Source organism: Alligator mississippiensis, chromosome 1, assembly GCF_030867095.1.
Source record: "Alligator mississippiensis isolate rAllMis1 chromosome 1, rAllMis1, whole genome shotgun sequence".
Taxonomy (NCBI): domain Eukaryota; kingdom Metazoa; phylum Chordata; order Crocodylia; family Alligatoridae; genus Alligator; species Alligator mississippiensis.
The window spans coordinates 76697688-76722477 of record NC_081824.1 but is presented as its reverse complement, the minus strand read 5'-3'; the positions used below and the strand labels follow the sequence as shown (position 1 = coordinate 76722477).

General features: G+C 45.7%; 1 protein-coding gene across 5 annotated transcripts in view; it reads right to left on the bottom strand.

The window, feature by feature from the left end:
- The window catches only part of PM20D2 (peptidase M20 domain containing 2), a 35027-nt gene extending 11568 nt beyond the window's left edge, over positions 1-23459 (bottom strand). The window contains exons 1-7 of one of the 5 annotated variants that reach the window (XM_059731964.1): positions 22868-23459; positions 22623-22771; positions 17992-18134; positions 14884-15038; positions 12354-12489; positions 3156-3263; positions 985-1118 (exon numbers count right to left, since the gene is read on the bottom strand). In XM_059731964.1, coding sequence (XP_059587947.1) covers positions 1006-1118; positions 3156-3263; positions 12354-12489; positions 14884-15038; positions 17992-18134; positions 22623-22771; positions 22868-23332 — 1269 coding nt within the window. In that variant the 5' untranslated portion in view covers positions 23333-23459 and the 3' untranslated portion in view covers positions 985-1005. Of the gene's footprint in view, positions 1-984; positions 1119-3155; positions 3264-11792; positions 11983-12353; positions 12490-14883; positions 15039-17991; positions 18135-22622; positions 22772-22867 lie in introns of those variants that run through there. The other 4 variants (XR_009463771.1, XM_059731953.1, XM_014600548.3 and 1 more) reach the window with 4 other exon arrangements.
- Between the last annotated feature and the right edge of the window lie 1331 nt (positions 23460-24790).

Genomic DNA, 24790 nt, shown 5'->3' with positions numbered 1-24790 from the left:
TGCTGGGTCTAGATGACCCCAGCTAGATACTCATCTAACCTCCTCTTGAAGACCCCCAGGGTAGGGGAGAGCACCACCTCCCTTGGGAGCCCGTTCCAGACCTTGGCCACTCGAACTGTGAAGAAGTTCTTCCTAATGTCCAATCTAAATCTGCTCTCTGCTAGCTTGTGGCCATTGTTTCTTGTAACCCCCGGGGGCGCCTTGGTGAATAAATACTCACCAATTCCCTTCTGTGCCCCTGTGATGAACTTAAAGGCAGCCACAAGGTCGCCTCTCAACCTTCTCTTGCGGAGGCTGAAAAGGTCCAGTTTCTCTAGTCTCTCCTCATAGGGCTTGGTCTGCAGGCCCTTGACCATATGAGCTGCCCTTCTCTGGACCCTCTCCAGGTTATCCGCATCCTTCTTGAAGTGTGGCGCCCAGAATTGCACGCAGTACTCCAACTGCGGTCTGACCAGCGCCCGATAGAGGGGAAGTATCACCTGCTTGGACCTATTCGTCATGCATCTGCTGATGCACGATAAAGTGCCATTGGCTTTTCTGATGGCTTCGTCACACTGCCGGCTCGTGTTCATCTTGGAGTCCACTAGAACTCCAAGATCCCTTTCCACCTCTGTGCCACCCAGCAGGTCATTCCCTAGGCTGTAGGTGTGCTGGACATTTTTCCTCCCTAGGTGCAGCACTTTGCATTTCTCCTTGTTGAACTGCATCCTGTTGTTTTCTGCCCACTTGTCCAACCTATCCAGGTCTGCCTGCAGGTGTTCCCTGCCCTCCGGCGTGTCCACTTCTCCCCATAGCTTTGTGTCATCTGCAAACTTGGACAGAGTACATTTCACTCCCTCGTCCAAGTCACTGATGAAGACATTAGTGAGTATCGGTCCAAGGACCGAGCCCTGCGGGACCCCACTGCCCACACCCTTCCAGGTCGAGACCAACCCATCCACCACGACTCTCTGGGTGCGGCCCTCTAGCCAATTCGCCACCCACCGGACTGTGTAGTCATCCACGTCACAGCCTCTTAACTTGTTCACCAGTATGGGGTGGGATACCATATCGAAGGCCTTCCTGAAGTCTAAGTATACGACATCCACCCCTCTTCCTGTGTCCTGGCGTTTCGTAACCTGGTCATAGAAAGAGACTAGATTGGTCAGGCACGATCTGCCCGCCACAAACCCGTGCTGGTTTCCCCTCAGCATAATTTGTCCTGCCGGGCTCTCACAAATGTGAGCCTTGATAATTTTTTCAAAGACTTTACCAAGGATGGAGGTGAGACTGACCGGCCTATAGTTGCCCGGGTCCTCCTTCCTCCCCTTTTTGAAAATGGGGACCACGTTAGCCCTTTTCCAGTCCTCCGGGACTTGGCCCGTGCGCCATGAGTGTTCGAATATTCCTGCCAGTGGCTCTGCAATGATGTCGGCCAGTGCCTTCAGCACCCTCGGATGGAGCTCATCTGGGCCTGCCGACTTAAAGGCATCCAGTTCTTCCAAGTGACTCTGCACCACCTCAGGATCTACGTATGGAAGTCTGGCGCCTTGCTGCTGCCTCTCTACAACCCCAGTGAGAGACTTGTCGTGTCCCTCACTTAGGAACACTGAGGCAAAGAACTCGTTGAGGAGTTCAGCCTTGTCCCCCGTCTGTCACCAATTGTTTCTGCCCATTTAGCAGGGGTCCTATTCCTCCCTGGGCCTTCCTTTTACTCCCTATATATCTAAAAAACAGTTTCTTGTTGTCTTTTACTTGGGTTGCCATCCTCAGCTCCATGGTAGCTTTGGCCCATCTAACTGCCTCCCTACAAGCACGAGCAGAGGAGGTATATTCATCTTTAGTGATCTCACCTAGTTTCCACTTTTTATGTACTCCCCTTTTGGCCCTTAGGCTGCCCTGGATTTCTCTGGTCAGCCATGGAAGCCTCCTGGCCCCTTTCCCTCTTTTGCCTTGCTCGGGGATCGTCTTGCTTTGTGCCCGAAGGATCGTTTCCTTAAGGCACAGCCACCCTTCTTGGGCTCCCATCCCTTCAAAACTCCTACTCTGCAGTGCGTCCTTGACTAATCGCCTGAGTGCATTGAGATCAGCTTTCCTAAAGTCTAGCACTTTCACCCTACTAGTTACCTTACCCACTAGACATCTTATGTTGAATTCTATTATTAGGTGATCACTGTCTCCCAAATGGCTACCAATCTGGAGGTCCCCTATCATGTCATCTCCTGTTGCCAATACCAGATCCAGTATAGCATTCCCCCTAGTGGGACCATGCACCTCCTGTGTCAGGTGGAGGTCCTGTACACAGGTTAGAAACCTGCGTGAGCGATGGGACCTTGCTGTCTGCGTCTCCCAGCAGACGTCCGGGTAGTTTAGGTCCCCCATGACTATCGTCTCTTTAGCTTTTATGGTCTCCGAGAGTTAAAAACTCTCCAAGAGTTAAAAACTCTATAGCAAAGAGCGAACATCTCTGAAGTAATTAAACACCCCAAAACTTAATTAACAAGAATTAAAGCCACTCTTCGATGCCTTGTTTTTCCAAAATGTGGTGCACAGGTGAAATCAGACCAGAATATTCAACACCACCTTATGCAGTAAACTTAACTTTACCCACTTACGCCAAGCCCAATCATAATGCACTTTTACCCTATATAGCAACTTCTGGAAACCGGTCACACAAGCCCTGTGTAACAGTTCCACAGCTCCTCCTTGCTATGCATAAAGACCCACCTGTAAGAGCTGCTGGGCATGCCTGTTATTTTAAGAAGGAAGAAGGCTCTGGGAGGAACTGTCAGCACACAGGAGAGCACCTGACTAGAAAGGGATATGGCTTAACTGGGAGAGAAACCCAGGGCCAGAAAGAAGTGCTGCAATTCAAATACGGCTCATAATCAACTATCAATTCATAATGGTTAGAGGGAACTGGCCTTACTGAGCAATTCTAAGTGCCTACTGCCAGCTTCCCATGTGTACCCTTCCCATCTTATAATAGCTAATATAATACTGGATCATCATTTGTACATAAGGCAAGTGTCAAGATGTCATATTCCTTAAGATGTATGCAACATGTTAATACTAGAATGTCACTGTTCCTCACTGTCAGCAGTTCCTCTTCTAAACCTGAATTTTTAGAAAACATCTATGCATTTATAGCTCTTTGTGTTTCAAAAAGCTCTTACCTGCAGCTTCAGTAAACTGCTCAGTATGATTTAATGCATCTGAGCCAATATAAAAATAAGGATGAATTCCAGGAACAACAAATGAGACATTTCCAAAATCAGTGGAACCTAGGGAGAGAGAAAGCTGCTCAATGAACAAGTGCTCTAATGTACATCTTACGAAACAAATAAGAGCTTTGATGTTAAAACCCCCCCAACAACCTAAGATATTATGTTCATATAAAAACCTGCAAATCTCAGTAAATATATGCATATTGCTTACAAAGCAGAGTCAATGTATGTATTTGGCGAAGTCTGCTATTTCAGAGTGGCAGTACATGTAGACAAGCTCCTCAACTATAGAGCAATTTTTTTTCAAATAGGTGCAATGGTGAGGAGTAGCTAACTGATCATGTATGTGCAGTGAACTAAATGCTTCAAGATGCCTCATATCTCCTTCCATTTAGTGGTTTATGTGTGGGCCGGGTCTGACCCCGGGCCCTTTTCGTCGCTCTGCACGCGGGCTGTGGCCAGCAGCCCGGGCAGGCCGGATCGAAGAGGGAGGTCGCCGAGCTAGAATTAGGTACAGACACGTAACAGTTGATTTTAAGATTGTTTTACTTACACCGAGATGGTCGTGGTGTAAGCTGAGAACTTGCTTGAGTTGCGGTTACAACAGGAAACACGAACACACGTGGAGGTTGCAAGGCTCCACGCAGACAGAACACGAACAATCACGTGGAGCTTGCTAGGCTCCATGCAGACAAACTCCGGATGTCCAGGACAAGCGCGCATTAAACTCGTCGTTACGTCTTATAGTAGGCTCCGTTAGAAGACGGGAAGAGGTGGGCGGTGGATCAAGCCGCCAAACTCCTCTGAGCAACACACAAGGTTTCTATTACCCTGCCGTGCACACCCAGAGTCCCCACGAGATGGATGCGGAGTCCTCTTCAGCTTGGGCGGAAACTGCTCAAGCCTCTTATACGGCTAGCAGGCCAATCGCTAGCCGCCACGCGTGAATAATTTAGCACTAGCCAACTGCGGGGCACAAATTTGCATACGACTAGCGGGAAATCTTTGCACTGTGCATTTCTGTGTTGCAAAGGGAAATGCACCCTGCAAAGATCGCTGCAAAGTGGCAGGAACACTCCTTTGCACGCGGGTTCTCTGCACAGCAGAACTCCTCCGTGCAATGAAGTTGCAAACCCACGAGGATAATTCTTAGTGCTGAAGCACACACACACAAAAAAAAATCAGACCTTTGGGTCACGACAGTTTAAATGTGTTGTTTTTGCACTTTGAAACATCTAACAGTAGGACTATATGCAGGCTTCCTTGCAGAGACCATTGGTGCAAAGATTATCAAAAGGTGCATAGTGCTCCATTCCAGCCATAGCAGCAAGACCCTGGAGCTATTGATAGAATTTGAGACAGTTGGAGCCACTTCAAAATTTTACAGCCTCTCTCAAGAAGGCACTCATACAGACCTAATGGTTACCACTTTCTGAAAGACTTCCAAAGTTCAGCAGTGCCAGCTGAACACCTTGCTTGTATATAAATGGATCGAGTAGAATTCTTCAAGAACTGCATGATGAGATGTGCAACAATTTCTTTAGGTGTGGCTTTAATTATTTGTACTTGTACAAGTCTAACCAAACAGGGCAAATAAATCAAGCAGGGTGAGTCAAAGTAAAGTTGAAGAGTTCTAATGAAACAGATCACAGAACTATCCTTATAAAAGTTAGCTCACATATAGATGTCATAAGATACAAATGCTTTGTAAACAAAGGTGTATGATATCTGACAGCAGCCTTGAAGATTCTTATCCTGGAAACATTAAAAACACCATCAGTGCTTTTTTAGCCAGGCTGAGTAAGCCTTAAGGGCCTAGGTATTAACACTAGCTAAACTGCAGCATTTTAGAGCACTAGAGATGCACCGATATATCAGTCCATATCAGATAGGCACCGATAAAAAGAAAATTAACATTATTGGCAATCTGCTTTTTTTGGCTGGTGTAGCCAATAATGTCACCAATAAATGCCACATGCATGTGCGCAGTCGCAGCATGCAAGTGGCCAGGAATGCAGCCAAGAAGCTTGGAAAGCAGCATCTCACTGGTAAGTCAGAGGGTACAGATTGAGGCCCCCACGGTAAGGGAGGGAACAGGGCAGGGGCTGCCTAGCTAGGGTGGTGAATGCAACCCCGGGAGCAGGATGGAGCCATAGGTGGGTCAGAGGGGCGGTGAAGGGTGCAGCTCCCCACCATTCCACACACTCCCAGGGAAAGCATGGGGGGGCATGTGCCGCCCAAATTTGTGCACAAGACAAGGGTGGGCTGCCCACTAAAGGCTCAGGGCCAGGGGCTGTGCCAGACTCTTCAAGGCAGGGGTGCACTCAGGGTGGCGCTGGGAGGGGTGGCTACAGGGTGGGTTTTAGCTATGTCAAAATTCCCTATAGCCACCCCTCCCAGTGCCACTCCCGCCCACCCCAAGCACAGGCCTGGCCCAGCCCCACCCCCACCACGAAGAGGCTGGCATAGCCCCTGGCCCAGAGCGGGCAACCTGCCCTTGCCCCATGCACAAATTTGGGGGGCACAAGCCCCCTATGCCTCCTCCAGGGATTTGTGCAATGGCAGGGAGCCCATGGCTGTCCCACTCACCAGGTCACATTCACTGCCCTAGCTGGGCAATGCCTGCTCCTGCCCCTCTCCCTCCCTCACTGTGGGGGCCTCGATCTGCCCCACCCCACCCCCCAACACCGTCTCTCTCTTCTGTCGCTTCCCCCAACAGACTTACCAGCCAGACACTGCTTTCCAAGCCACCATGCTGCATTCCTGAAAAATCAGCTATTGGATCAGTATCAGCTGATATGGCTGGCTAATAATCAGCCATCAGTATCAGCCAAGAATTTTTTTTTTTTTTTTAAATCAGTGCACCCCTACAAAGCACAGTATGAACCATATAGACCAGTGATTCTCAACTAGGATGCCATGGCAATGAGGGGATGGGAGATCCTTTTAAGGGTGCCACAGAATGCTATGAAATATTAGCAGCATTAGGTGTGCAAACACCTATACATGATTTGCAAGATGGACCACAACAGGTTTAAATGTTTTTGACACTATAGGTTGGGTTTTTCTTCAGTTCTTTGCAATAGAAGAACTGCTCTACTATTCTTCCAAAGTGAAAAGCAAGAGCCAATATTTTCCCTGGGCTGCCTGGAGTATAAAAAGATTGAGAATCACTGATTTAGACAGGTGCTTACAGCATTCCTTTCAAACTGATCACCCAAGATCTATGAAGAAATAGGTTGGGTTTGTTTTTTTTTTACTTTCTGGGTGTCTGCAAGACATGCTTTATTATGCATAAGACTAATCTAACGCACAATAAAGCATCACCATCTACATGTGCACAGCAATTACTGCAAAATACATTAATCTAATGAGCTGTTTTCTAATACCAGTAGATACAGGTACTACAAGATGGCCCACTGAACTCATGTGCTGAAGCACACACACAGACGCTGAGCAGAAACAAATTGCTCCAAGTCAGGCCAGGCAGCATGGGCCCAAAGGCTAGCCCCAAGCTCTGGGGGGCAGGCAGGGAGCTGGGGACAGCTCCCTGCCTGCTCCCTGGAGCAGCTCCGTGCGGCTTGGAGCTGCTCTGTGGGGCAGGTGGGAAGATGTCCCCAGCCCCTTCCCCTGCCCCTGGAGCCCAGGCCTGAGTCCCCCTCCCCCATGCCCTCTGCTAGCCCAGGGCTGCCCTCAGTGCTCCCAAAGTGGGCACATGTTCGGACACATACCCAGGAGCAGTTTAATGTGCTTGAATTTTCTGCACAGAAAATTCAGACACATTACTTGCACATGTAGATGCACCCTCTGAATACTGTTCACTACAAATATCACTTCTACTTGAGATTCTGATAGAGCAGATTTCCTCAATAGTTATGTTGTTTTGGGAAGAGTAGTGAGAAAAAATAGTCAATACCCTTCCCAATTTTTTAAATGGGAAACAGATACTATATGAACAAATATAGAATCGAAAGCAGAGATGAACATTTTCCTTATGAAAGAGACCACCCACAACAAATTTCATCTCACGTCTCATAAGTCTGACTCGAGTTGGAAAACCTGTCTCCCACATACTATAAATAGCTCTGAGGTACAAAATGAGATTACATACGAAAATGAAGTTCTTTGATTGGAAGAAAGTCCTTCCAGCCTTAGCGCTAAATTGACTGAAAACTACAATTTTCCAAAGACAAAATATTGAGATTATCAAGACAAACTTAACAGAATCTGCATCTCACATTTTTAGCTGCAAACAGAAGTGACTATTTTTGCCTGATGTGGCCACAGAAAGTAGTTTATCTGTGAACAAACAAGTGCACGGCTGCAAATAGCTTTAAAAACGGGCAATCGAGTGTAAATCTGACCCCTCACTGTATAAGGTATCAGGTAAAAACATTTTAAACGGTGTCTTTTTTAACTTGTATCTGCAGAACCCCCAGCCTGTCACTTTTCAGAATGGGAGGAGGGAAGGGAAGGGGGGGGAGGGGGCAGGGAGAGAAGTTACAGCCCCTTGGAGAATGGGGTGGGTGTATTAGAGCTCCCCCAAGGTAGGGGGGCCTCCAATTCACCCACCCCACCCTTCAGCACTGTCTGGGGAGCCCCAAGAATGAGCTCCTTCCACTACCTTTTGCCCCTCCCATTCTGAAAACAGTGAGCACTGGCCGCTGCTATGGGAACCTGGCTGTAGGCTTCCAGCCCCAGCCCCATTCCCTTCACCCCTGGAACCAAGAGTGAACTTCTGTTTGGTCTGATGTAACATTGTAACTCAGAACATTTTGCATAAATCTGAGTTACAGAAGTCAGCTGTGCTTCCTGTCTGCACCCTATGAGGTCAATATTTGAGGTGAAGCAAATAACTTGCTATAGTCAAAACGAAGAACAAAAAATACTCTTCTTACTCTAACAAAAACTTTTCACACACAAATTTAGCAGATTCAAGAAAACTCAGTGTTGTCAGAACCCTTATACTGAACCTGAAACTTATCCAATAGTCTGAACTGTCAGCCTACTTCAACAGTTCCAGGATCTGGAAAGAGAAAAAAAAAGCTCCAGAAGGGCTGTATTACAGTATTGCCTACCCTAAACCAGATTAATAGAATCCCAGTCCTAGCTGGGTTTTTTGGGGGGTTTTTTTTTTGGGGGGGGGGGGAAGGGAGGGAGGGAGGGAGGGAGGGTTTGGGTTTTTTGTTTTTTTTTAAGTGACCAGAAAAATAAAGCATGAACTGCTGGAAACAAAAGTATTTTTGCTCCATCTGATTAGAAACAATTTAGAGCAGGGACTGGCAACCTGCAGCCCACAGGCAGGATCTAGCCCAAAAAAGCCATTGGCTCTAGCCTGAACCCAGCCACCAGGTCCTAGTGCCAGCCTGCATCACACCTGAGCTGAGTCATTCCAGCCCAATGCTGGAAAAACACTCCTGCCTGTTGCATTAGAAAGCGTACCTATTTTTCCCCTGCTTTGAAGCAAAACTATGGACATTTTTTCTTGCTGCTGATTGCAATCAGGTTTATAACCAGATAACACAGTTTTCTGAAAAGTCACTCAATATGTTAAATCAGAGATTGTCAAACAGGGGTACCTATTAGGGTGGCCTGGCATATTTTATGCTTTGAAGTTGCACCTGTTTATAGAGTGGTGAATAACAGTATTGTTTAGTTTTCTTTTTGCTGGTGTTTGCAATATCAGCTGGCCTTGTTTCTTGCAAGCAGCTTATGGCCTTGAGTTTGCTCACATGATGTTTCTTTCCTTTTTCTATCACTGTGAGAAGTTTTTTCTAATACAAAAAGGTACTAGGTTTTGTTACTGGCTCAAATTAACTGAACTTGGCACTAACCAGCTGAATCAGAGGGATGAAATGATTGGATATGTTAATGAAAAGTGATAAAGAAGACTAATGGACAACGCTTAAAGTAAGACACTGGAAAAAGGCCAAATTAAGAGGCATGCTTGTAATGGGTCTGTTGAACAAAGACATATGCTGACAAGATAAAATATGGACAATATGCTGACTGCAGAGAGACCAAGCCGAAAGCAAGGCATCAAAGGAGTCAAGTTAAAGAAGAGCATAAAAGGGGGGAGCAAGAAAGTTAAGTGTGCCATCGTCATCATCATTTTCATCATGAATCCAGCTTTCAACACCTGCCTGGATCGTCACAGTCAACGACACACCCTTTGCTTCAGGAACTGAGTGGCTGTCTTTTCTGTGAAGCAAAGTAACACCTGGGATTGCATGAGATCATTCATTGTACTAAGTGTTTTTCTCTCTCCGAATATAGAAACTACTAAGATAATACTTGTTGTAGTAATAAAGCTAGACTTTGATTTTGGGACACTTGAGTTCTGTGTTTGTATTTCACATTCCATTTAAAGGTTAACCGCACTTTAACGATCCCTAAGCACTATCTGGTGGACAGTGGTACAAACAGTACATGTACCCCCAGGGGTACTTAGAAAGGTCTTCAGGGGTACATGCAGGTGGGCGGGCAGGCAGGGACAGAGCACGCCCTGGACTACGGCAGCGGTGCCTCCCTCAGCATGCCTGCTTCTCACCTGGGGAAGCAGGAGGGGCGTGCCAGGTGCCACTGGCCCCACAGCACACCGCAGTGCTTTCCCACCCCCACCCTAGCTCGCTCTCCTGATTGGCCACCACAAGGGTCTCAATGACGGCAGGGGGTGTGGAGTATGTTTCTCCCACCAGAAGCGGGGCCGGGGGGGGGGAGGGGGGGAGGGAGGGGCAAGGGCAGCAGCACCCCTCTGCAGGCTGCACAGGCACTGCCAAACTGTGTGCATTGGGCGGGGGGGGACGGGGGGGGGGGGCGGCACACAGCAGCCTCCACCACACACCACTCTCCTAAGGCGGGTTGTATGTGCAGCTCCACAGGCTGCTGATGGGCAGTGCGCGACTGGCTGGGCGTGAGGCCTGTCAGCAGCCCACAAAGCCACAAGTGCAACTGCCTGTGGGACAGCAAGGCAGTGGGTATCAGCAGCCACATGCGAGCACCACCCAGTGGGGCTGCAGCCAAGTCTGTGCTGGCTTCTGCTGCTGCTTACATCCCACGTGCCTGCCCAGTGAGACTATGCCAAGTGCACAATGGCTCCTGCTGCTGCTCTCACCTCACCTGCCTGTCCCGTGCCCATCTGTTTCTGTGAGCAGCCAAGCTCCTTCACACCCTCCCTCCATCCACACTTCCCCACCCAACTATGCATGAGCAGGACCCAAAGCAAGCTGCAGGCAGAGCCCACCCTACTCCCCTCAACACTGCAGCTTCCCATCCCTACCTGCTGGCCAGAGCACTGCAGCGGGGACAGGAAGAAGAGTTACTGGGAGAGCCCAGAAGTTCCCAGAGTGGCTGCAGCAATATCAGCAGCAGTCTTGCCCAGAAGCTGTGCCTGCTGGCCGGGGCTGGCATGCACTGCCGGAGGTGGGAGCAGGTGACATGTGGCCCCAAAAATAGTACAGCAAGGGCAGCCACTGGCAGGGTAGGATATAATTACATGGCGGGTGCCTGCTTGCAGGCCATATTTTGCCCACCCTGTGTCATTGCCTCAAATGCTGGGGCAGCAAGTATACATAATTAAAATTGTTGACTTTGAAATGCATGAACAGGATCTTGTAGCAGAACTGTCACGGGGGGCATAAGAAATAAGCCAAGGACAATGGTACCCAGTCAAACCCAATTGAGGTTCATATATAAGAATTTCTTTTACCCTTTAAAACTGGGATGGAGGAAACTTTGAAGGACTGGAAGCATTCTTCACAATGCTTAACTGCCTGAACTCACAACTATAAACCTCACAATGCTAAACACCAGGGTGAAGGTAGTAACAAGTGCATGCATCTGTTAACGACTTTTCTGTTCTATAGCACTAAGTTACCTTTCTTCTTCCTTAATTGAGAAAAAATAAAATCCTAAACAGATTCAAACCACACAAAGCTTACCAGGAGCCTTAAAAGAGGTGACAAGATATTCCGTAGCTAAGAACAACCAGGCCATGAAGTCTAAGTTTGAGACCAATTTCTCTAAATTTCCATTAGGAGCCTGGCAATGACAATGGAAGAGCTACAGACTTAGCTCTGAAGGAACCAACCTGGCAAAAAGGTAGGATGCAAGGAAGACTGATGCACCAGCAACTGGAGGGAAGGAATGCCATGAGAGAGGGAAGTGGGCTGAGTTCGAGCCAGGACACTATGGGGGACCAAGTGTGAACATGCATTGATGTAAACAGTTGCATAAGTAGGATATCTAGATGCCGTTTTCACTAGGGGGATATTCTAGTCTGGATTTAACAGGCAGCCACAAACTACTCCCGATTGGTTTTTATGTGATTGCTTGATTTGACTGGATGATTGTTAGTCCCTGGGTTACTATTATAGTTTTTCAACAGGAGAAGAGGTAAGGCTCTGACAGAGCTAGTCCCAGAGAAGACAGAAAGCTGGAGAGAAAAAGGAGTAGTCCCAAGGAGTGCAGAGTGGAGTCCAAAGAAAGGTGCGCAATACAGACTGTTTGGTTTGGAGCTGACCAGTCTGCTCTGCTGTTTGGGATGTCAGCACTGACCCAGCCCCATTTTTGAAGAAGAAAACACACCTGTCCTAGAGTCTGATGAAAAAAGGTGCTTTCTGAGGTGGAGGTGCTATGGATCACTGGGGAAGCCAGGATCTCAAAGGCAGAGGCTTTTTCCTTGTGAAGCCATGAAAGGGCTGGCTACAGGTAGTCCTTTAGGAGAGGGAGCCCCAATAAGGCTTCTTTTTGATGAGTCCCAAGGCAGGAGCTTCCCCTGAAAAAAGTGTAGTCCACGATAGGGAATTTTAGTAGATGGCTCCATTACTGACCAAGGTTAAAGCCGAGAGGTTCCAGAAGTAACTGTTTTCTATTTCATCAGAAATAAGAGATGCCCCTATATAAACATTTGAAGTGATCAACATGAAAGCACATATTAGCAATATGGCCCTTTTGGGGTGACTGATTTGGTTTACTCATTTGACTTTTTTTAATAACCAAAGCAGTCTTCACTTCGTTCTCAATAGAAAATGGTGAACTTATGTAGCTAAGAAAAAGTTCTTGGTCAAGGTCTGAAATTAAGTTAATGGCCAAAACCAACTTGGAGGGATCTAAGCAACAGAAAAATACAAAGATTTCCATTGTTACCTGACAAGCCATTGAAAATAGATTCTTCTGAAATAAATTCCATTCCAAGCTTTTTTCCATTTTCTCTGTAAATTTTCTGCAGAGTCTTGTTGGGAAGCACATTATAGTAATCATGTCCATCACCTTTTATTTCCACCTAACCAAGAAAAAAATATTACATAACATGTAAGATTTCATTTGTTAGATCCAGTTTAACTACACACCTAAATAATCTGAACAAATCAGTCCATGATACATTTTACATGTTATACTTATATGGAGATCATGAGAAAAACTACTAGTGATATGTCATGATTTCCTTTAAGAAAAATGACAAAGTCTTTTCTACTTCTGCATACAGTTCATTAATACTATTGTTGGTCAAAAAATCCCCAAAACTTAAAACAAGAACAAAGCTAAAAGTCTTGCCAATTCCCACCACAGACTCAAGTCTCAGAAGTGTGAATCCTTGTAGAACAGGGGCGGGCAATTATTTCAAGCAAAGAGCTGCTTACCGAGTTTTGGCAAGCTGTCAAGGGCTGCACAGGTAGCCCTGCCCCTTGACAGGTGCCCCGCCCCCTGGCTACCATCTTGGGACCAGAAGTCCCACCTCCTTTGCCTCTGAACTTTGCCACAGGAAGTCCCTCCCCTTGCCCCTGGAAGTACTTCTTCTGGGAAGAGTGTTTGCCATTTTAGGGGGAAAACTAATTGTATACTAGAAATCAAACACCCATAATAAATTTTAATTAAAAAAAATATTTTTTGTCCCGATTTGTGCGCGTTTGTGCCATAAATATGTAGAAATGATTACATTCTAACTCAAAATACAATCTTGCTCATATATTGTGTGGGGTATGCAGGGATGTTGAGGGGAGGGGGGGGTTGTGGGGAGCTGTGGGTGGGTGGATGTGTATGTGGGGGTATGGTATTGTGGGTATGGGAGCCATGAGGTGCAGAGCAGCTGGTGGGCAGACAGGAAAGTGGGGAAAGCAGCTGTGGGAGCAGTGGGGGACTGGAAGTGAGTGGGCAAGCAGGTGTGTGGGACCTGGCAGGGCCCAGAGTAGGGCAGTAGGAGCATGGGGTGCAGGCTGGCAGGGGCCTATGGCAGGTTCCCAACCTTTTTATACTGTGGACCTGCAAACTACATAAAATTTACAGATTTAAATTTACTTTATATGTTTAAATTTAATTTTTACAGGGTGGGGGCTGCACAGGTGGTGGCCCAGGGGGACCCAGCTGGGGCTGCTCAGGAAGAAGGGTCTCTGCTAGGAGCAAGCAGCAGACGCACCTCCTTGTCTTTCACCCCTGGCATTTCCCTGTCCACAACCCCCTGCTCCCAGGCAGCGCACGCCCCAGTACCTGCTGCACCTTACCAGGAGCGGCCATGGCGGCGGGAGCAGGATGGGGCGCACAGAGCCAGTTGCCTCCCTCCCAGGGCTGCCCTGCTGCCTGTATGCGACTACTGGCAGCAGAACCCACGACCCGGTGGTTGGGAACCCCTGGTCTATGGAACCAGGATGGGCTGTGCCAGCCCGAAGAGAGGGGAGCCAGCCCGGCTCCATAGAGCCCCCATCAGCCAGGACCCCACACTCCTACTGCCTTGTTCTGGGCCCTGCTGATGCTGGCCCTGCACTCCCATCTGGATGCCCCACGCCCGCTTACTCCCAGCCCCGCAGTACAGTAAACTGATTTAGCCTAAATCCGTTCTATTCTAGATCCCCTTCAGATTCAAGCTAATTTACTGTCCCCCAGCATACCAGGATGCTTTGCACCTGCCCTGCAAACTCCCTCTTGCATGGTAGGCAGGCTAGCCTTGGCCCAAGCTGTCTGCTCCAGCCAAGCAGAGAGGCATGCTCTAGTGCCCTCCAGCTTCTGGCCTGGGCCACTGCAGGCATGTGGCTGCATTTCCAGAATCACAAGTGAATGTCTGTTCACTTGCTTACCGATTAAATCTATGTTGCTTTGACTAACCTGCAAAGATTGAATTGATTCAGCCTAGTGGTTTTTGACCGTCTGTATTTAGCCAGAGAGCATCTTTACTGAGCAGCGGACTTCCTCCTCCTCCTAAGATCACCTCCACAAATCCAAAATAAATACTACCAAGCAGGGCTGAAAGTCATTTAGTCTCACTTAATCATTTAAAACTGCCCAAACAACAACCTTAACATGTACTGCAGCAATTTCCCAAAGCAGAGATTGTATCAAAAGTAGGTCAGATCACTTGCAAGACTCAGAGAAATTCAACAGAAAAAGATAGATGTATACAGGAAACGAGGTCACAAATCCTGAAAGACTGGGAGCTGCCGATTTAAAATGTGTAATCTGACTTCACCTAAAACTCCAGCTGTTTGGGAAAGAAAAGGCAGATTGCCTTTAATCAAGGCTTTAGAAAAAGGGCATAGTATATTCTCTTCTTTCTGAGTTGATGAAATAGTAAGTTTAGGTTTGTTTCAAACCATGTATCACAAAATCTTATGAAGGGGAACTTAATATCCTAACTAATCTTTCAGTGTAATAAAAAATATTAAATCAAGCTCTAAGAAATGCTTACTTTACATCCTGTGGCCAGCGCTGCAGCTTTGAAACAGTTTTCAGCTTTCTCTGTCAAAACAGTGAGCTCCGTCATAGAAGGGGCACGCAAGTAAAATTCTAGCTCAGAGTAAGAAGGGATGATATTAGGTTTCACACCACCATTTTTTATTACACCTGAAAGAGAGAAGCCAAGCTGTTAATGCTGAGGAAGATAAAGGACCCTTATATTCTTAGCCTTAAGAAGCTGCTTATCCAAGAGCTAAATGAACAAACCAGTTGAAAGCATTAAAACATAAGCTAAGGAAATACTATATTCTCTCGCATATACTGTGCCCCCGAATATAATGCACACTGTGTTTTTTGAAAGACAGAATGAAGGGAAAAAAAGATTTTTTTCCAGATTTATGGCTGCAGAGAGTGGAGAGACCTACTCTTCAGCTGCCTCACCCTCCCTTTCCTGCTTAACTACAGCTGAAACCCTACCTGCTGCTAGAGACTTGTCTCCATGGGTGGATCCATGATTTTGAGAAGAGCTAAAGAGTCTCCAACACTGTGAAACAGGAGGAGAGAGATCAAGGGAAACTAGCAGAAAACAAAATTGCCTCAAGAAAGGTTAGTTGATTAGTGGAACATCAAGATCATTAAAGAGGAGAGACAGTAGTTAACAACTCTGGAGTAAAGAACAATGGGTCATTGAGTCAACTGACTCCTTCAGCTGCCCAAGTAGTAATCCAACAGCTGCTGTACCACAGAACAGGAATCAAAGCAGTTTCCTGCCTATCTCATTCAGGAAGGAAAAAAAAAAAAAAGAAAAAAAAATCAGGTTTCCCCAATTAATACATGCACCTCAATTTTGGGTGTAATGTGCACATTGTGTGTGAGAAAAAAAGCTAGTAAGCACTGAAAACATCCTATTTAAACCCATTCTCTTTTATTTCTTGCAATTACATGAATAAGAAAAGCATAATGTGAAAAAGGCTTCTCAGGCTGGTATTGCAGCATTCTTTTGGACAGAGTTATTCAAACTGATTTCCAAATAAATAAATAAAATAAGAGAGCAGGACTAGCATGTACAATTCTCTCCTGCCATCAACTGCAGACATTTAAAGCAGTGAAACAGTCTTGCTAACACTGTGGCACATGATAAATTAAACAAACTTATATGCAACAATAGTTCATCAGGTTGAAGAGAAGTATTCGATCTAAAATGTAGCCAAGCACTTCTCCATAACTGAAGTTAAACAAGGATATCCCCTCATTTTTCATGTTCCTCCCTCACAGTTACAGGCAAACTGGTTATACCAGGCTTCTTCCAGAATGACAGATTAAAAAAAAAAAAAGAATTAAAAAAAAATTACTTTACCACTTATGCCACGTGTTCCCATTTTGCTTTGCCAGTTTGGACAGAGATGAGTGTCTAGTCATTTTTCAGATTCTTCTGCACTGGTGTAACATTTGGATTCCTCCTTGGTAGTAATCTGCATTTGCTGCAATGCAGGGGAATGTAAACTTACTAGAATCCTCACACTCAATCTACCTCTTCATTCTTTGGAAATATATTTCTACTGATTTTAAGTTTCATAAAAATCTGATTTTACACAGGGTTGGGGGGGGGGGGGGGTCATATTTGACCAGAAAGCATTCTTCAAGCAAATGGATACCAGTATGTCATTTTCACATGTAGTACGAAAGCAGCCAGTTATTGATAAAGTAATTTAATAGTTAAAGTACAGTTTCTTATAGTGTTGAATATCTTGCTCAGGAATGCATTAAACTTCACCTGTCAACTATGGTTCTCTTTTGTTCTTAAAACCAGAGACAGGCTTGCTGTCAGAATCCCCAGGAACTTCACAGCTAATTCATATATTTGGAATAAGTAAGCCTGCAGTCATACCACCATTTTTGGAAAGCACCCTATCCTAGCATATTTGAAGTTTCAGGTGCTTTGCAAAATCCTGCTGAATGCTACTAGTTGTTTAGTGTCACTGGAGCCTGAAAATGTAAGGCTGTCAAGAAGCAAAATCCTGTAGTCTCAAAGCACAAAGATACTGATTCTGAACATGAAAGACCTGGAAAAAGTCATGCCTCTGCAGTCTTCAAAGATATGGCAACCACTAGTTTGCAGAACATGGAAAAGAGCCTCAAAACTTAAGTTCTTAGATCTAGATTAGAAGACCTGGAGATGGAATGCAACGAGAAGATGGAAAGCAAGCAGAGAAGAATGTGTTTGAAGATATGCTGTACTTGTTAAAGTAACAGGGGGGGAAAAACCAAAAAGACAAAACCAAACTTATTGGAGGAACGTAGCGCACACATCCACACTAAGTTACCTAGCTAGTTTAAATTCATTATGGGTACAATTTCTTTGGCTAAAATATCCTGATGTTCATGGTATTTTCTTTCCAGGCTGGCAGGTTTTTTTACATTCAAGTTGGGAAAGAAAAACAAGCCTGTTTGGAATACTCTGCTTTGAAACAAATTTAATGACATGGTCATTTTTACAATGGGGTCTCCCCAAAAAAATTCTTCACTGACCCAAAGTCTAGAATATTCTGATGCTAAACATTAGTTTAGAGATATCTACTCTATGCACGCAGGTCTGCTGGAAAATTAGAGCTACTGTTGCAAGCCAGTAATTAGGCCCCTGCGCCTGTCACAAGACGGCTTTTATTGCCAAAGTTAGATCTTGTTCTGGCTGATCACTCCACCCTAAAAAATTATTTCCAGGTTTTCAGTTTTGAAAAGAGTTTTATAGGTAGTTGCACAGAAACAAACTCTTCATCCATTCATATCTTGATTTCTGATAAGTTATGGCAGAAGTCAGACCATGCTATTGTTCAGTCACGGCTGTTTGTGTAACTTTACATATATTTGTCCCATGCAGTATACAATGTTGGGAGAAAACATTTGTAATGTTAATTCATACTTCCACCCTATTCATTTGATTTCAACAATGAGTTCTAAACATCCCTGCTATTATAAGAGTTCCTAAAAAAAGTATTTTAGAAACAAATATAGTTATTTCAATATTTGAAATGACTGTACTATCTTAGTGTAACATTGCTGTCTTTTGTCTAACTAACCTAAAGTTTGACTTGCTTGACATAAATTTTAAAGAAACTCTCACCGTGAACTCTCCAAGTAGGTTTCATTTGCTGTCTTAAAACTGATAGATTGTTGTATGCAAGAACAGCAGCATCTAATGCATTTACTCCTTCCCAAGGATAAGCAGCAGCATGAGAAGCTTTTCCATAGTATTTCACAGTTACACTAGGAAATAAAAGGCAGCACTTATTTTAAGCTTAAAGGGTCAAAAACAAAATTTCATTTGGATCCACACAGTTAAATTTGTTACTCAAGTATTGTGAGGACAAAAATTAATGAGTGATTTAGCAGAAATTAGCGTGTAGGAATATTAAGCCACCTTTAAAGCAGCAGAAAGTCTTGAAAAAATGTAATCTTTAAGTTAAATTCTTACCCAAATGTACTACCATTCCAAAACTGAAGAGCAAGACCCAAAGACTGCATGCATTGAAAGTGTATGCCATGCATTTAAAAATTAATTTGTAGTAATAAAAAGCCAATAGTAATAAAAAGCTATATAAACTGCAATCCATTTAATGGACCCTCTCAGCACCCAACCACTTTGCAGAAAACAAAGGAGGTGCTGGCATAAAGATTCCACTCTTCTTCAGAAATGCATAGGTTCAAGACAGAGACAGACAAGTCGAAGGTTTTAAGCAGGCTTCAGTTAAATCAAATTATAAATAAAGGAAGCTTCCTGTAATTTTTCTGCTTTACCTCTAACATGCAGTTATAGGGAGGTAAAAGACCTTATTTAAGCAACACAAGTAAGAGAAGTAGTCAAGGAGCAAGAAGTCAGCCCTGCCAGTAATTAAATGCAACATACATACAGCTTAAAAAAGTAATTGCAATATCAGATCTATACCTTTAAGTTCTTACCTGTCACCAATATCAACACTTGCCAGTTTTCAAAAGCATAATCTTTTTTGAAAAGAAGTTACTTTGAAGTGCTTTTAAACACTAAGTATACTCCCAGCCCCTGAACCTTCAGTAAATTAAGGGAAAAAAACCCACTTGTAAAGCCACTGAATTATAAGTTGCCATAAATATTCCTACATTCCCTTTACCATTTCTTTTCATAAAGAATTGAATTTTGAAATCTACTAATTTTGGATAATTGTCAGTGGTATAGTTTCTCCATCTTAAAGTGAAGCACAGAACATGCAGACCAGAACTTGAGCGTTATAGCCTGTACAAGAAAAACCTGTAGAGAAGCAAGAATGATATGATGATAACATATTACCCCCTTTTTATAAGTATTTTCTGGAACTTCATTAAGTGGACTTTGAGATCTATATACCAAACCTTTCAATGTTCCACTGATGATTCAGACAAACGAACTGGATGGTTGCCAACAGAACAATGTAGAAAGCAAAACATGTCTATAGCTTCTCTTAAATTCAAGGAGCACTATCCTTAAACAAGTTAAGACATATGGTTTAAGAAAAAGCATTTCAAAGCCTTAGAAATAACAACAAGGTTATTTCATGCAGGACTGAAATGCATCTTGGAATGCCTGTATATCAAGGATACAGAAACAGAGACCTGTATACAGCACCACATTTAAAACAAGTTCTCACTCCCCTGCCAATCAGGAGTGAGCCACAGGCAGGGCCCCTCCACTAATCAGCAGCAGAGAGGCAGGGCAGGGCCACACAAAAATGAACTTGTGAAATTAAAGGAGCCACAGCACAGCCCACTTCTACCATGAATTTGGTAAGGCCCTAATCATAAGCAAAAGTTGGGAGAGTTGACAAAGAATGGGGGGGAAAACAGTGTGATCAAAAAAAGCTACATCTTGGAGGTAAAGGAGGAAGCATAAGGATAAAATGAGAACTACCAGAAGTGAGGCTGAGGCCAAAGGAAACTAACTACCTGAACGTGGTTCCATAAGAGGATGGAGCTAGACTGTTCTTAGTGGTGACAGGACAAGGAGCGATGGTCTCAAGGTGCAGCAAGGGAAGTTTAGGTTCAATATTAGGAAAAACTCTCACTAGGAGGGTGGTGAAGCGCTGGAACAGATTACCTAGAGAGGTTGTGATATCTCCATCTTTGGAGGTTTTTAAGGCCTGACTTGACAAAGTCCTGGCTGGAATGATCTAGGTGGGGATGGTCCTACTTTGAGCAGGGCGCACTAGATGACCTCCTGAGGTCCCTTCCAACCTTAACTTTCTATGATTTCTATGAAATTGAACAAAAAGCTAAAGATTCTTTGAATTCTTTTTATTTACATGGCTAGAGAAAGAAGTGCATCTGCAGTGTAGCACAGACAGGTTGGAGAATAAAAATCTCCAAGTCACAGGGGAAAAAACAAGACAAAAACTAAAATGAATATGTTGTCTCACACTTCACTAAGGATATGGCTGAATAGGAATAGCTAATGGAAATACATGCACGAAACCAGAAACTGGTGTCTAAGATGTCCCAAAGAATCTGATGCACTTGTGCCAGGGGACTAGATGATCTGCACCCCAAAATTCTGAAATAACTCACATGATGTGGTAGGTCTGGTAGCAAGGATTTTTAATAAAATTACTGGTAACAACTGGATCGGAGCACACATGCTGCCTATATTTAAGGGGAATGAGATCCTGGCAACTACAACCTCATTTCCCTGACCACAACTATATGCAAGATGCACGTATTTTGAAGGAAACAATAACTGAAGATATGAAGGTAAACAGAAATGGATACAAAGCAGTATGATTTTCCAAGAGGTAGACTGTGCCAGACTAACTATTTTTTGATTACTGATTTTCTATTAAAAAAGATGAGATTGACTGCATTATCTGGATTTCAGTAAGCCATTTCATACAATGCCACATGGGAAATTAAGCTGGAAAAGCCAGGGAATTAATACTAGAATTCTAAAGTGGATAAGAAATTGGATAAAGGGGAAAAGAGCAGCAGGTCATGCTGAAAGGGCAACTATTGATCTTGGACAGAAGTTACTAGTAGAGTCCTTCATGGATCAATCCTTGTAACAGCCTCACTTAGTATTTCATTAATAGCTACAACACAAAGGATTGCGCTAAGGACATCTGCTGATGACAAAATGGAAGAGGTACTGCCAATATGAAGCACATTTAGATTATGACAGAAAAAAAATCAATAACCTTGAAGACTAGTGTAATAAAAGCATGATAAATTTAATAGTAAAAAGTGCGAAGGGCAAAGTCTCACAATTTGGCACTGAGAATTTCTGCTATAATTTAGGAGCTTCTCTCACACATATGATTGTAAGATTACTTTAAGCCAGGAGTGGTAATGAGAAAGGCAAGACAATGCTAGACAGACAGAGTAGTAGCAATATCATTGGTAAGCCATGGAAAATTCTGGTTGCCTACATTCAAGAAAGATGAACTCCAAACCAGAACAGGTGCAGGGAGAGGCTACTAGCATGATTGGACAACCTACCTTGCAAAGCGAGACTACATGAAAGCTCTCAAGGGGTACAACTGGTCTATAAATACACTGGAGATAAACACCAGGAAAAGAAGAGATGCTTAGAGCTTTGGGGCAAATGCTGGCAACAGAACAAATGGGTATAAGTTGGCCATATATAAAATTAGAAGGTTCCCAACCATCACAACTGCAAGGTCTTAAAACTGACTTCCTATCAGTTACGAGGGGCCAAAACTTACCCAGCTTTAAGAGAAAGTTTGATCGATTTATTAAAAGGATTATATGGCATGACTGTCAGCCACAGCAAGAGACTGAACTTGACAACCTAAGAACTCCCTTGCAGACCTGTTCTGGCTAACAAGCGCAATCCCCATTACCTCAAGAAACCCCTGGGCACTTCAGTCTTTCAATAAATGCTGATTCTTTAAGGCACAAGAATTAGTTTGAATGCTATTGTATCACCACTGCAAATAGAAAGAAATACATTTTAAGTGGGGGTTGGGGGGGAAAGAGGATGGAACTAGATCTTTCTAATGAACTCCAAAGAGCTTTAAGGTGTTGTTGAATGTTAAGGGACACTGAAAAAACCAAAGAGAAAGATTTCTGATTAAAAACATATACCTTGAACAAGACACAAAGTAACAGAGTGTGTTAAATGTCTAAAATACACAATTAAAACAAGGGAGTAAGATTGTAACACCAGCATAAACAAGGGTTTGCTGGAAAACATACTACACCAGCACTTACAAAGTTGTCCTACACCTTCTTTGACTAGGGTGGGAAATGAAAGCTAAGAGATAGATGCATTTTGTTTGAAGATTCAGCGCACCCATCCTTACCATCCATGCTAGAGTGGTGAGAACAGGACAAAGGGGAAACAGGAAGGGGCAGTGCTGAAAAGGGGACCGTTAGGCTGGAAATAAAAGTTACTAGCAGAGTCCTCAAGGACCAGTCCTTGGAACAGCTCATTTGCCTGCATGTCTGCGAGGGAGCTCCCAAGTTCCCAAGGGGACCCTCTTGCCCTGGCCGGGAGCTGTGTCATACCACCCTTTTAACAAGCCTATCAAACTCTCCCTTACAACCGATGCAGGCTGGACTCTTGCATTTCATAGGATACAAAAACTCATCCTCCCAGGCGCTGTAGTGCCACAGCTCCTTAGGATGCCGGCACCCGCTTACAACAGGAGCTGCTCCTAGCGAGCCCCTTTCTTGGGCAAGGGTCAGGGACACAGCACGGTTGAGTGGCACGAGAGGAGGACGAATACTCACTCGTGCTCAGCTACATCAGGCAGGTAGGCCGCATCCTCCTGCGCTGGGTGAGCCATGAAAACCACGTCCACATCGTCAAAGGCCCCGGCCTCAATCAGGTCAATTTTGCCACCTCCCTCCTCCTCGGCCGGGGTGCCCAGCACCGTCACCTGCGGGGCGGAGGAACGGGAGGCTGTCACACGCGCCGCTCAGTCAGGCGGGGCCGGGGCCGCAGGTGGGGGGGGAGGCGGGCAGGCAGGACTCACCTTCACCGGGGCGGGGAGCGCGTTCTCCAGGGCTCCCTTGAGCCCCAGCGCCGCGGCGGCGCCCACCTCGGCGATGAGGTTGTGGCCGCAAGCGTGGCCGATGCCGGGCAGCGCGTCGTACTCGCACAGGAAGGCCAAGTGCAGAGGGCGCGGCGCCGGGCCCGGGGCGGCGGGCTCGGCCGGGGTCGGGGCCCAGTCGGCGCGGAAGGCGGTGTCGAGCTTGTAGCGCGGCTGCACGGCCCAGGCGGCGCCCGGCACCTCGGGCGCGGCGAAGAAGCGAGTCATGGCGTCGTGCGCTTGTTGCTCCGCGTAGGCCAGCTCGGGCCGGGCCCAGATGCAGCTGCTCAGCGCGCTCAGCCGCGCCGCGTTCTGCTCCACGCACTCGGCCGCGCGCTGCTTCAGCTGCTCCAGCGCCGCCGGGGCCAGCCCGGGGCTGCCCTGCGCCGCCGCCGCCTCAGGCCTCATCCCCACACACTAAAACAAACCAGCACCACCACACTCACTGCACGACTTCTGAACCACGCGCGCCGCCGGGCCCCTATTTATAGCCGCGCCGCGGCGCCAGGCATGCCGGGAAACGCAGTCGCTCGGCCCCACTTCGTGACGGGCGGCGACTGCTGGACGGACTTCCCGCCCCAGGATGCATCACGCCGCGAGGGAGGTGCGTGCGAGGCTCCGCCCTCCGTATTTGAAAAATTTAAAATTCCGAGTGCCCCGCCCTCCTCCTTGTGGTCAATAGAAGCGAAGGAAAGTGGCTCCTGCCCGGTGGGGGTGCGTGGCGCCGCAGGGTATGATGTGAGGTGGATGCTGGGGTCTTCAGGGCATTAACTGCCCGGGGTCAGGTAGCCAGGTTGTAGCCGTATTAATCTAGAGGAAAAGGTAATCAGGACTGGTAGTAGAGATGATATCTTTTATTAGACCAACAAGATTTTTGCGAAAAAAAAAAAAAGGTCTGCAAAAGCAGGGTGCAGAGAAGCCAGGCACTGCCCAACGGCCTGGACACAAGTGCCACAGGCAGGGGCCACACAGTATCCTCTCCCTGCAATGTCCCCATCCCCCTGGCAGGGGAAACACCATGACCACTAAGGTAGTTTTCCTACTGGCAGTAGGAAAACTGCCAGTTTCTTGGCAGAGGTAGTACCCTGACGGAGGTCACGTATAGGTAGCCTCCCACTTTCACTTCCAGCCGGAAGAGTTTGGCTGTATACTGACTTTATAGAAATCTCCCTAGCTTGCTCCTGCAGACCTACAGTTGAGGGCAAGCAAAACTTAGGGGGCATCCAAACGCTAGCCTTTGGGCTTGGGACTGCACATAAGATGCCTGCTAAAAGGTTTGGAAGCATTTAAAGTCCCAGGCTGGGATGGAGGATATTTGCTGGTAGCAGGGCCACATATGGTTCTTGAATGACTCACAGATTTGGGATTGATTTGACTTGGGACACTTTTTTCTTTTCTTTTCCTTTTTTTTTTTTTTTTTGTTTTTTTAATGTCCCCATCCTTCCCACTCCTCTAACATTTGAGGCTTGTGGTTGTGGGGATTGGAGGAGGTACCTCCACTGTGTGGGCAAGGAGAGCTGCCATCTGGGGGAATTGCCCCATCTCTGAAGCCTCTTAAATTATCCCCAGCAGGCACAAGTCTTCCCTGTGCCCTCCACAACTAGTGGCCCCTTCCTGTGTGGCGGAGGGGACTCACCCCAACACACGACATCTATTTATTTTCTTTTAAATATACTAAAGAAGAAGAGCCTCCCTCTCTGGAAAAAAGATGAGTCAAAATCTCTGTCGTATTTTCAATACTGTAGGGTTCCTTTATAGAATCTAGTGAAAGCTGGGAAGTTAGTCACTGCAGTAGTGTGTCACTGTCAAGGTTGCCAACCCAACAACATTTTTTTTATTTTGTTGACTGTCTGCAAGCTTTTTAGT